Source organism: Castanea sativa, chromosome 11, assembly GCF_040712315.1.
Source record: "Castanea sativa cultivar Marrone di Chiusa Pesio chromosome 11, ASM4071231v1".
In the NCBI taxonomy this organism is placed as follows: domain Eukaryota; kingdom Viridiplantae; phylum Streptophyta; class Magnoliopsida; order Fagales; family Fagaceae; genus Castanea; species Castanea sativa.
The window spans coordinates 26,807,932-26,821,757 of NC_134023.1; the positions used below are offsets into that span (position 1 = coordinate 26,807,932).

Consider the following 13,826-nt stretch of genomic DNA (forward strand, 5'->3'; position numbering starts at 1 on the left):
CCTCAGAGGAAGCATATAAGGAAAAGAGAGAAGACTCTAGAAAGCCCATCATAATCAAGTTCCTTAGAGAGGAGAGAAAGATGAAAGAGAGAAATGATGCCTAGAAAGGTTCTTGAAGTTTGAAATTCAACATGAAGAGTTCGAGGAACCTCAACTAGATAAAATCATCGGATAAGACTAGGCATCATCTCTCTAATCCATGGTCCAACCCCATGGAAAATCTCAAATTGGTAGTAAGGGAGAAGTGATTTGGTTGGTAGGAGAGTGATTTCCAGTGAATTGTGGAACTTGTAGTTTTCCCCTTAGTTAATGTGTTAGCTTAGAATGTATGAACCAATGGTTTGACTTGGTCTCATCATGTGCATAACATCTCCCCATAATTTCCTCTCAATTATCCCTATCAATCAAGCTACCATCCATTGCATTAAATACCCCATCCACTCCTTTGACTTTCTAGGAAGACATCTTCCATTTGTAACTAAAGCCAAACACTCTTTTAAAATTATAATTGCCAATCTTCTACCCAATGTAAGTGTACTAAACTCCTTCAAATTCATGTCTAAAAACATGGTTTACCTAGCAGACCAAAAACGTCTCCGTCTAGAGGAACAAACCATGCCCATTATAAAAGAACACCAAAGAATAACAAAAGGGAGGAGGAAGAAGAATGACCAAAACAAGAGAGCCCAAAAGAGAAGATGACTCTATCCTATCCTTCAAATCTTCTAAAATGTCACTTAGCCTTTAAAAAACTACTACAAAAAAATGCACACATCAAATTCAAATCTCACTCTCTCCAATCCAAATAGCCTCTCCTATTGCTAGCATATTGTTATATTTTTACGTTTCTTGGTGTTTCAGTAGAATTTTTCCAAGAAACAAGTTTGTGGGCTAGCCAACTTAAATGTTTTATAGTAGGAGTTCTTTGGTAGGATAGCACAATGATACCAAACCACGACATCGTTTTTTTATTTTTTGGTTAAGAAAACCACGACATCACACCTAGGTGTAATGCCCCTACATAAAAAAGAAAAAAAGAAAAAAGGATGTTGGATTTTTGGAGACCCATATGACCCCCCACCTACCCCACCTATTCTATTCTCAATAATATCTCTCACTCTCTTGGCCGGCCAACTAAGGGCTTCTCACTTCTCTTTTCTTTTTCATTTCACACAAACACACTCACATACACATTCTTCTCTACCTCTCTCACTCCCTCACCGGTGCACTACACCACCACCTCCACCATCGTTTGTTCGGCGAGATTTACCGGAAAAACTCTATAGCAACCCCTGAGGCTTCTTCATCTCTCCTTTGTATGGTAAAACTCTTATTATTTTGTGGGTTTTCACATTTTGCTAGAGGTTCTTCTAATCTAAGCTTTGAAAATGATATTCATGTGATTTATGTATATGAGTTTTGACTTGCTGGATTAATTTTGATGAGTGGGTTTATGGTTTTACAAATGGTGGCTATCTAAAGTTTATTTATGGTGGAAATTTAGGGGTTTTGGGTTCTAACATGTGATAGTTAAATCTAATTTTTCCATTGCTATTGAGTTTATTTGGAGATAGTTGAAGATTTATATTTCTTGTCTTGGTAGATATTGTGATTTTATTTCATGGATCTCTCTTGATAATGATGTGTAAATCTTATGGAAGTTACTCATAAAGTGTTGAGATTTTAGTATTATGGAGATGATCTTAAATGGCTTAAGTTTATGAATTGGAGCATATACCTTGTATATTAAATTGTTGAGTAACTATTGGAAGTGGAATACATTAATTTTTAGGTTAAAATATTGATGTTTGCTTAATTAGTTACTTTCTATTTCCTAGTGATGCTATTCCAAGCTTCATTCTTGTCGTGATAGTTTTGCTTGGTATCGCTTAGGTCCTAGCTAACCTCTTTTGGAGCTTTGGGACTAAGTTTTTTGCAGGCCTCAAGGTAAGTATCTTTTTAATGGAATTTTTATAAATAACCATAATGCATAAAACATTAATTTTTTGGGTTAAACATATTTTGGGAAATTGTTCATGGAAGCTATTTTTTCCTAAAAGTATCGTGTTGTAACCCTTATATATGTGATTATTTATGAAAAGTGCATTATATTTGGTATTGCATATGAGGAAATGCATGAGTTGTTAGTATGGAAAATATAAGCATTGTTGATTTAATCATTTGATGATGGATTTTGTGGGTGCCCAAGGACCGAGGAGAATCTTTGGTGAAAAATCTCATGTGAGCCCCCCATAGAAGTGTGACTTACCCGAGGACTCCTCAAATCTGACCCAAAGTACTAGGGCAATGGAGGGAAGCTTCTTGAAGAAGGCACACCTCTCCCCTCTGCATTGAATGCGTTGCAGCAACTTTATCAGCCGCATTAATGGAGAAGTGACTTGAATAGTGGCACCACAGCTAGCAGGCCCCTCTCTACCGCCTAAAAAGAAACTTTGATGGGACAAGTATCCTGAAAAGGCGCAAAGAATCTTCCAATGAAGAGCTGAGATGCAAAGGAGGGGAAGTATAAAAAGGGAGGGGGCTCCTCAATCAGGGGGATTTGGAATTCTTTGGAGGAAGGGAAAAGGTGAAGAACACAAGGACCGGAACAGTAGTGGGTAACACAATGTAGGACTAATATAAAATCCTTGTGTAAGAACACATCCTCAGACTGATCTGAGGATAGGTTTAATACTAATTGCTCTTCGAAATACTCTTCTCTATCCCTGTTGGGCTCTTCGGCTCTAAACCCAATCTTAATTAAACCCCCAACGGAATTACTTTCCCACTCTCTATACAAATTAGTTTGTTTTGGACTTAACTCCAAAAGCCAAGGCCTCACTATTCTCCGTGGGCTTGGGCTTCCAGAATTTGTCCACTTACAGATTTCATGAAATTATTGCATTATTTGCAATTTCTAAAACCCTACATTGGATAGAATTTTGGTTATTTAACTAAGATATATGATTCTCTATATTAAATATTAAAATTTGCAAATAGGTAGAGCATATGCTATTTTAAATATTAAAAATTGGAAATATGTAGAGAGGAAGGATAGTACCTGAGATCCTCGAGTCTAACGACTAAATACTGATACACAGACCAATAGGCTAAGTTAATTTGATGTGTCATTCTTGGGTTCAATATTTTATTTATTTTGAGCTTGGATTATAGTTTTTCAATTTATCATACTACCCCCTCTCAATCTATTATTACTTTATAATTTTATTAGTGGTTCAATAATTATACTTTTTACATGTGAATATACAATTTATTAATTTATGTTGAAAATGATTTTATTTTAGACAATTTTTTACTTGAAAGATTACTAAACACACATTTTTTTACACTTATATATGCTTTATTATTTTCTACTAACCTTATAAAAATGGTGAAAATTCATTTGAAAGTTTTTTTAATTTTTTTAGTCATAATTTTAGTAAGACATTTTTAACTTTTGCCATTTTAATACCTTTATTTGTATGTTATTATTAAATTAATTATGATATCATCACGGTTCAACCTCGGTTAAATCTTAGTCCGATATTAAAACCCTTAAACTTCTTACTTTTTTGGTTCGTTGAACAGTCCATGTCTAAAAATCATGATTATTATTGGAAATAATTTTGTAGAATTTATTTGGAAATTCTCAAATTATAACATACTTTGTAAACTATTCATCATCATGAAACTTGCATTTCCTCTATTCCCATTAATTATGCTACTTACTAGGTTTTGTCTCATCCCATTCTTTCACCAAACTTTTTTAGAGTAGACAATGATCTTTTGAGATAGGTTTTTGTGGCTAGCAGTAGTTAGGCAACTACTAATGGAAGCTAGACTTTTGTGATGGTGATCCTTAGGTGTTGTACATCCTAGAGGAGGCTTGACACATTCTTTTGTAACTAATAGTGGTGATGACTTTTATCCCTGATGGGACAAGTTTGCTGTGTAATTATAATTATTCAGGCCTCCACTCTTTTGTAGCTAATGATTCTTATAATTACTCATAGAGTTCTGACTTACTTTGGGAGTATCTTTAATGAAATTGTTATGAAATTCTTGATGTTGATTGGAATTCTTTGAATTGAATTGTCAAAATGAAAAATCTACAGGTGCACTTGGGTTGTATTGTTCATGCTTTGGACTCTTTTGGGTTTGGGGCGTGACACTGGAGAACCATAACTTTGCTTCTGAGGAACCATCATGGAGGAACTACTACGACATCGTTCTTGATGAACCAAGTGGAGGAATTCTGTTGCAGAAATTAGTTCACACAAGAAAAAATAAGCCTTAAATATTATATTTTTAATCTCCTTTTATTGTGAATATTATAAATCATTGTTTAACTCATTTCATATGAAAAGAAAAGTCATTTTGCAACATTCAAACACTTAACAATGATATTTTATTGCTTAGAAGAAAGCACAGAGATAGCATGCCAAATGGTGACTTGTTGGCATGAGTTTCGATCTTGACTTCCCAAATAACCTTGGGTTCATGTTCAATATGCGAAGCCGACTCATTTAGCTTTTAGAGCACTACCATCAAGTGTCTTAAATGTGTTAAATGCTATAATATAACACATTTGAAACACCAAACACAAAAAAAGAAGCTTCATCAGCTATGTCAAATGTCTCAAAAATTTGAGACATGCTACAGTACTGTTCCATCTTTGGAACGGTACGGACGGTGTGTTAAAAAAAAAAAAAAAAAACTTCTTTATTCCTTTCTCTCTCTTCTTTTATTACTTTTTCTTTCTTCTCTCTTCCTTTTTCCTTCTTATTTCCTCCAACTGTTCCTCGTTTCAGTCACTCCCTCTTCCCTTTTTCTTCTTCTTTCTTCTCCAGCATCTTCACTGGCTTGGGTTCTTTTTCTTTTTCCCTCTTTTCTTTTTTCCGTTCCCTTTCTCTGCGCTTCTTTCTCTATTTTTTTTTCCCTGTCATGAAGAAGAAGACGATTCCAATTGAAGGGACTCGCCGATCTGAAGGGACTCACTAGAGGGACTTGCCCATCTGAAGCAGAGCTCGCCGATCTGAAACTTAGCTTGCTGATTGAAGCTTGCCGACCCAACCCAGAGCTCGCCGATCTGAAACTCTTGTTGTATGTCTCGGTGTATGTCCGATCTTTGCTCGTTGTAATTAATTTTATAATTGATTTGGTGGATTTGGGATGTGGGTTTGTTTGATTTGGTGGAAGTGGGTTTGTGCCGGTGGTGGATGTGGGATTGTGCCAGTGATGGATGTGGGATGTGGGTTTGTTTGATATGGTGGAAGTGGGTTTGTGCCGGTGGTGGATGTGGGTTTGTGCCGATGGTGGCTATGGTCGTTGTTGCGGCGTGGTTGTTGGTGGCCGTTGTTGCGACAATGGTGGTTGTGCCGCCGTTGTTGTTGTTGTTGTTGTTGGCGGTGGTGGTGGTGGTGGTGGTGTTGGTGTTGTTGATGATGATGATGATGATTGGAGGAGAAAATATATTATTTTAATGTATAGTAAATATTATTTTAATGTATAGAAGTGAAGGATAAAACATCTGATAAATGAGATATTATAAAATGATGTGGTAAAATGATAAAGTATATGTTTGATGTGTTAAAATGAAATTTTTTTTGAAACATCTAATGAGAATGCTCTAAAGGTATTAACTTTTGTTATTACTATTAATCAATCAAGTTATTAAACGGGTTATTTGTATTAACCTTTACATGATTTGTTAATTAAACGGGTTAAACATGTCGTGTCGGGTCGACTTATTTAATAAACAGATCGTGTCAAGGTTAAGGATTCTTAACACATTTACTAAACCGGTCGGTTTGAGTCAACTCATATAGCTGTATACTTATAGTTCGACACGATACGAACCCAACCCACAAACACGAATTGCCACACCTAGACGTGTGTATTGGTTGAAAAACGGCCTTCAACATTTTTTCAAATACTTGACTTAGTTAAATAAAGCTCCCTGAATTTTTTTTTTTTGGCACCTATCTACATTAGTGTTCTTTTTTGTGTACTTGTTGTCATATTTAGCCTATATTTTTGCCTTGTGGAGTTTTTTCTGACTTGCACAGAGATCGATTTGTATAATTGCCCAAGCAGGTCGTGGTGAGCCAAGCCCAGTTCACCCATCTAACACTATCATCCATTCCAAACCCCTTTTCAGCAACCCAAGACTTCATATTGGGTTTGGGCTGGAGGAACCGTCCTAAAAAAAGGACCCTACAAACATTCACGACATTGATGAAAGAAATGTAACATCAACTAATATGGACTTGTGTATGCTCGTCCAACATAGGTAGTCCATCCAGCAGTTTTCATAACTGAATAGTGACCACTTGACCTTGAAGTTTAGTTCGAGAATTAACATTAGACATAGCAAGAACGACATTACTTCCATTTTCTTTTGTTCACTCACTGCATTCATTCCTCTCTCTCTCTCTCTCTATATATATATGCTTTATCTGTAGTTTCAGCTACCAAGTGAATTTTAGTTTTACGGGAGCTCCCAAGTCAAAGGGCATACAGAACAACAAAATGATCTACTTATCCAAAAAAAAAAAAAAAAAACAACAACAACAAAAGGATCTAAGGATTGGCAACAAGACAACCTTCACTGCCTAACTCTTTATATTGTCTCAATCTTTTGTAACTCCTGAAATCCATAACCCTTTAGTTGCCGTGAAATATTCTGGCACCATAATCTCCTGAAATGAAGTTTTCCCTAGCCATATTAAAGCCTTTCGGAACATTTTCTGTGTTACTAGAGAGAAATCTTGGCTTAAGATGGAACGGAGTCCACTTCTAAACAAGATACCAACCTAACAAACTGTTTAAGAAGGTAAACAAGGTAGATTTCAGTTCAGCACAGTTCTGATTGAACACGCTTTTTGCTTAAGATATCCACTATGCACATTGGTATAAGGTACTCAGAAGATGCAACCTACTCCAAAATTCTGTACATTTTAGGTGCAAATGCAGTTTTAATATCTAATAGCTCAATCACTGAATTCATAATATTGCCTTCAAATTCCAACAATGCAAAAAGGAGTAGAACTTTATTTCAATGTGATATGTAAATCACTAGATACTAACCTCCAAGACATTGGTAGAACTTTGCACAATGATCTTGTTCGAAGACACTATTACTTCTCCCTGTACCAGTCCCCACTCTTTCCACCAGTTTTGTGCTCAAGTCGCACATCTGAGATCTGGATGTCCTTTGAAGCAGCCTTGCACATATCATAAACTGTCAGACCAGCAATGCTCACGGCTGTCATTGCTTCCATCTCAACTCCAGTTTTCCCTGTAGATACAGCTTCCCCTTCTATATCCACACTAAAATCCTCTGGTTTCAGTGTCAGATCAACACGAACATTAGTCAGAGTTATGTTGTGGCATAGTGGGATAAGACTGCTTGTGTGCTTTGCTCCACTTATTCCTGCAATTTTTGCCACACCAAGGACATCTCCCTTGGCCATCTGGTTAGCTAAAACCAAATCAAACACCTTCTTGCCAAGAATTACCTTGCAACGAGCAATTGCGGTTCTCTTACTACTTTCTTTGAGAGAAACATCTACCATTTGGGCTTCACCTGTACTGCCAATGTGGGTCAAGCCTACTGGGCTTTCAACTCCTTTATGGGTACCAAACTGGGCTTGTTGAGCCATGTAAACATTACTTGCAGAACTGGCAGGGCCCTTTGAAGAAGGTTCACCAAACACCGATTCCATTTCCTACTACCAGGAAGTATGCATTGATATTTCTTGACAGAGAAATTTCCATATGCAATAATGTCATATTTCTCAAAAGTAATATTAGACTCCAAACCTTTACAAACTCTAACATTGGTCCATGAAAGATGATGACTTCTAACAATGGAAATTTATGTTCAAACTTCAAACACTATATTTTATCTAATTTGGTCACATTTCTTTAATATTTTGTATTATCTGAAGTTCTTTCCTCACATTATATCAATTTTTTTCGAGGTTCAAAGCTTTAAAACATTTGGTAAAGCCTCCACTTAATTTCCTTTGGATTGTCTCTTGTTTGTGAGTCTCATATCCACTACACTATATAAAGAAAAGAATAATGTCATGATTCAGCTGAAAAAGGCAGTGTAAATTAATGATCCAGCACATTATATTTTTGATATACTTTTGTGGATACTATCCAATATCTTGGTATATATATTTGAGTGACATTTCAAGATATCAACAATGTCTCTCCTAGTTGATACCGAGGCATCGATCTTATTTAATGTACTTCAGATTCAAAGATGATTTTTCAGTTATACATAACAATGGAATTAGTACCATACAGATTTTCTAGGCAATGGAACAATAGAATCTTACCTTATTTAGCTCAGCAATGGTGCTTGAAAGATCATGGTTGCTGTTACTGCTAAGGAATCTTCTTGAAAGAGGAAGCTTCACTGAAAGTCGCCTGAGAAACATGATCTACAGATCCCAAATTGTCTCGTACAGCTACAAGTGAATTAGGAAACATTTATACTTAACCCAACAATGCCAAACAAAAAAAAAAAAATTCACAACTTTTTTTCGACATCTGAGGTAGCACATCACATGCAACTTCACTTTTACATGACATGATTTGTATCACACACCAATCATAACCTATGGCTATCACCTCGGGAGTTGAAAAAAAGTTGTTGAATTTGTTGCGTATCTAGATTTATTGTACTTCACTGGGTTGTCAGCAAGTATATGAACGAAACAAATACATCATTTGGTCAGCATTTTGAAAGTACTTTCATCACTTTTGCTGCAAATTCTTGCTCAAACAAATCAAGAAAAGTACTTGGGGACATGAGAAAACAAGAATGTCGACTCTCACATGCTCCTAATACGAAGTATCTAGTTTGATTGAAGTAAGTCTCAATGTTTGTTAACACAATAAAATCCAGTTCTTCTAGGCATTTTCACAAACATGTTATGGTGATAGATCGACAAAAGCAAATACGCAGATTCACGTATAGATGAAATTATGTTATTTGAGCTTCAAATAACAACAGTATAGAGAAATAAGGACTTGAATTTTAGAAGCTTTTGCAAACCTTTGAAGGGGCGAAGATTTTGTGCTGTTTGAGTCTGCACTGCAGTTCAACGTTGACGTAGAGAGTGAGAGACTTCGGCTAAAGCTGAAGCTTGCTACGCTTCTAACTTTGTTTGTTTGTTTTATTTATTTAATTTATTTATTTTCTTAACACATTGTTACACCTCTCTTAAAATATATACATACGCAAACTCATGCTTTGCAAAGAAACCTACCTATTTGTGTGGCAGAATAAAATTATTTTTATAAAATCCTTACTTGATTATGAAACTATACCATGACATAAATTATTCCAGTCTTTTATGTTTAAATTAAATTCAAATATAAAAACTTCCAAAATGCCAAAAAAATATTAAAGAATTAAAAGGTTCATTGTCTAGAAATTATAGAAATATATATATATATTTATATATCTGCATAATAAAGAAACATAAACGAAAGATGTGTTATCTTCAAAAGAATGATTCATGGTTATAACTGTTGAAATCTGCCAAATTGTTTCAAAGAATACAAAAAAAAGAACCCAAAAATATCGATGTTTAAACTTCCAAAAGGTTTATTAATTAATTTTCTTAACACATTGTTACACCTCTCTCAAAATATATATATATATATATATATATATATATATATATATAGTTACACTTTCTTAAACCTTTCCCCTCCTCTTTTACATTTTCATCACTCACTACTAATATCACTCTTCTTCCATCCCTTTATCTTCCTTTATTTTTGGCTCTTCTTATTCTCATTCTCTTACTATAAATTTTCAATTTTCTCTTTCATTCTATGTATAGTTTCCCGCACACAAAAGGTTATTCCTCTCTCTTAATTTTTTTTTTCATTTTTGGTGGATTTTTATTTTTCATGCATCTCTACTTTAGTTTGATAAATTTTTGTATTCTTTAGAACTCTACTTTAAGTTAATTTGATTTAGTTTTATTTATTTTATGTTTTTTTTTCCATAGATGTCATCTTTAGTGTTATTCTTTTTTTTTTTGTTTTTTTTTTTGAGAAAAACACACACACACACATATATATAAAGGGGAAGAGGAATGAGATAAGGGAATACACTCACACGCTAACACCAAAATTGCATGCGGCAGTTAGTGTCGCGGAGCAAGTGATAAACCCCTTCTTAATATCACACCTTACCAATGTGGGATAACTTAACAACATTGAGTATCTTTTTTTTTTTAGAAAAAAAAAAAAAAAAACACACACACACACACACACATATAGGGGAAGGGGGATGAGATAAGAGAATACACTCACACACCAATATAGTGTTATTCTATTATATAGCATGACTTAAATAATTGTGTTTATTATTATATCTTTTTTTTACTCTTTTATTCTTATCTTTTATATATATATATATATATATATATAAGTCTCTCTCTCTCTCTCTCTCTCAATTTTTTATTCTTTCTTGCAACTCTACTTTAGGTTGATGAATTATTGTGCTTTTTAAAACTCTAATTTGAGATAACGTTTTAGTGCTATATTTTTTTATTTTTCCATCACAAATAATCTCTCTTCTTCTTATGGTTTTGATTTGATTTTGATTTGAGTTAAAACTTAGTTATTTTGGAAGTGAGAATTTAAATTTATATTAAAATATAAAAGAATATTGGTTATGCATTTGAATGTGTCTATCAATTATTTGAGTAATATTATATTTCAAAAGAATTCAGACCACCTAATTAAGGAATAGTATCAATCTGTTAAGTTGTGTTTTTTACTCTTTTTTTCTTTATAAGAAAGTTAAGTTTTTTACATAACATTTATGTTGGCTATATTCCATAAAAAAGTGTTGTAATTTCATTATTTTATTTCCTTGTATTTTGTGAGATTTAATTGTAATGTGTTTAGTCTTAAATTGGTGAAGATTGCTCAAGACAGTGGAATTAGCGACTAACTCACAACTGGCTCAAGATAGTAGCTCCCACGAAAGTCATGTGAGGAGCACATGCAAAAGTTCAGAAGTCAAGATGTCTCATGAGTATCTTGCAGTCAGGCCAACCCGCGAGTGGCCTTCAAGACACTTTCAATAGCTGGATTTTAAGTGTGTCATTTCCTCTCCCTCACCCACACTAAATATACTCTCATTATCCACAAAATTGTGAGGAGGATATCAAATAGAAAACCCTAGATATTGAGGTTTTCACAACATTAACCTTTTAGAGAGAGCAATTCATCCTCAAGACATAAATCATTTCAATCTTTTCTCCTCTTATATCCCATTGTCATACCTTGAGAAGATATTTTACCCAAACACAACCCACACACAATCTGAGTGTTGAGAGTGTTTTGGAGCTTGGAAAGCATTGAGTCTTTGCCAAATTAAGCCGGTAATTCTTGTCGATGCAATCAAGTAGCATTGCAGGATCCGAGAAACTAGTAAAGACAAGATTCCAAGAAGTTCGTTGGTAATAGGAGCTTGGAGGGCTTAAGTACTTAGATTAGGCTTGGAGGGTCTCTTTTGTTATCTTTGTACTCAAACTTATTCACTAGTGGATCATTTTGGCTTGGAGGTTTGCAAAGAGGATTTTACGCTGAGTTTTTCAGTTTTCCTCTTCAATAACAAATCACGTGTTATCTTGGGGTTTGATTTTCTTTTCTCTACTGCCCTTTACATTACTGTCTTGCACATATATATGTTCATCCATGCAATTGTTGAATGCTTCATGGAATTAATTTGCTAATCACATATATTTCATATTAAGTATGTTAAGCTAAAAATTAATCAAGCCGTAATTAAAATTTGGGGGTTTTAATTAGCTCAAGTAATTAGACTATCAAGCTTTCACAATCAAACACACCCAAAATAATAGAATGATATATTGGTAGAGATAGAAAGATGAAATAATTTTAGAAATTATTTAATTTTTAAGGAGAACAAAATTATTTTCAACAAATTTTAGAAAACATATTATACATTATACCACAATTACAAAGTAATTATCTATTCTCATGCATCATGTAAATTTACGACTAGTTTAAATTTAAAAACTAGGTGCTTTTTCTGAGAGCAAGAAAGTCACACTATGGGCTTTAAGCTTTTTCAGCCACTTCGAAGTCCAAATATGCAATATATACTCTTTTATCAAATTTGCAGTTCATAGTTTTTACATTCCAATAAGAAAATAAAAATGTAATAAACTTTCATGGAAACTTTTTTTCTTACTACTCTCAAATATGCACCTATCACTTTCTCACACACACACACACACACAAACACACACATATATAATTAACAGGAAATTTTAGATAAATATTATAATTCCGTTTGTTTTTGTTGAAATATGAAAATTTTGATAATTATGATGGTTATTATTGGGTATTTATTTAGGATTGTGTTTGTTGGCGTTCTGCATTCTAATTTCTCAGGGGAGTGTTTGGTAGAGTAGTTTGAGATGAGATTTTTGTAATTTTTTGAAATTTGTGTGGGTGAAAAAGTGTGTGGAAATGTGTGTAAAGTTGTTTAAAATATAAAAATTTGAGTTTGAGATTGTACAACAAACAAGCCCTCAATCTTTTCACTTATCACTGCACCTATCACTTGTTTCTACACTTAGTTCTCTAGATCACATCCGTCTTTTCCCATTATTGTCAACCACCGCTTTTATCTATTCTTCCTTGTACTTCTAAACCACCCTATGCATGTTAATTTTCTGTCCCTGTTTTCAAGCTCCTAGTTTTTCTGCACTTTCCTTTCTCCACATTTTTACCCTTTATCCGTCTGTTTGACTTCTTTTCCACACCTTCCCTTCTTCTTCTTTTCCTTCTTTTTTTCTTTTGGTTCCCAACCCAGGTCAACTTTCCTTTCTTTCTTTTTGATAAGGATAATTTTGTAATTAAACCATGATGAAAGAAAAGGCGACGAACACAATAATCTCGTCGGCATTGCTTATTACAGACGACTACATCATAGAGTCTACAACTCATACCGAGGCTGACAACCCTATCTTGGTGATGACACCAGAAGCTGACGAGAACAAGCTGAAGAGGGTAAGCAAGCCTCCGTCGGATCTAATATGGCCTTGCTTGATCTCCACGCATACGTGTATAAGGAGACATCTTGCGTTACACGCTTAACCCTAATAAAAAAGACTCCTACAAGGTAAGAAACTCTAGGAGATGCGCAAATCCAAGAGGTTCTCCTAGAAGGAAAGAACTTCTTGACCAAGGCACGGATGTCAATCCCACACTTCTATAAATACCCCAAAACCCTCACAAACCAAGGTACGCATAATTCACCCTAGCTCTGACACTCTAGAGTTGTGAGCAAGAGATTTCTCTAACTTGACCGTCGGAGGGTATTTGGTTGGTACCACACCGGTACTCCTTTTAAGGTCTTTAACTTTTGTGTTGTGTAGGTTGTTGTCTAGGGTATGTGAGGACCGTGTGGCTTACTGACGATTTTTGGCATCATCAGTTGGCACCGTCTGTGGGAAGTTTAGCAACTTGTAAAGTCGTGCTATCGCTTCCCAGATAAATAGTTGCATGAGACTTACTCGCTTGATGACGACCACTAACAACGTTCAAGGAGACAAACCATGCACGACAGTGCTTGAGAGACAAGTCCAAACTCTGGCCGCTACTGTGGAACGCCTCACCAAATAGAACCAGGATTTGGAAGAACAACTGCGCCAAAGGAATGCGGGCGATAACACCCAGAAGGAAGACCAAGAAGGAACTAGCGCAGAGAGAAGAAACTAGGAAGGGCCGGAAGGTAGCAACACCCCAAG

At 34.9% G+C, this 13,826-nt stretch overlaps 1 protein-coding gene and 1 long non-coding RNA gene across 5 annotated transcripts; one reads left to right on the forward strand and one right to left on the reverse strand.

Annotated features, from left to right (window-relative positions):
- Nucleotides 1–1,149: 1,149 nt before the first annotated feature.
- Nucleotides 1,150–2,745, forward strand: LOC142614584 (uncharacterized). The gene is made up of 3 exons (XR_012840475.1): nucleotides 1,150–1,321; nucleotides 1,894–1,947; nucleotides 2,210–2,745. It is a non-coding gene; the product is annotated as an uncharacterized LOC142614584 (long non-coding RNA).
- Nucleotides 2,746–4,099: 1,354 nt separating this feature from the next.
- Nucleotides 4,100–9,184, reverse strand: LOC142617443 (cyclic pyranopterin monophosphate synthase, mitochondrial). Of its 4 annotated transcripts, none has more exons than XR_012840979.1 (4): nucleotides 9,074–9,184; nucleotides 8,352–8,483; nucleotides 7,090–7,730; nucleotides 4,100–4,255 (listed from the first exon to the last, which is right to left on the reverse strand). XR_012840979.1 is itself a non-coding variant. In XM_075790317.1 (3 exons), exons 2-3 carry the CDS (start codon nucleotides 8,451–8,453, stop codon nucleotides 7,140–7,142), a joined length of 693 nt encoding a protein of 230 aa, XP_075646432.1. In that variant the 5' UTR covers nucleotides 8,454–8,483; nucleotides 9,074–9,184; the 3' UTR covers nucleotides 6,958–7,139. The 4 variants fall into 4 exon arrangements, 1 of the variants encoding a protein (XP_075646432.1); XR_012840978.1 differs by lacking the exon at nucleotides 4,100–4,255 and adding an exon at nucleotides 6,608–6,823; XR_012840980.1 differs by lacking the exon at nucleotides 4,100–4,255 and adding an exon at nucleotides 6,926–6,950.
- Nucleotides 9,185–13,826: the final 4,642 nt, after the last annotated feature.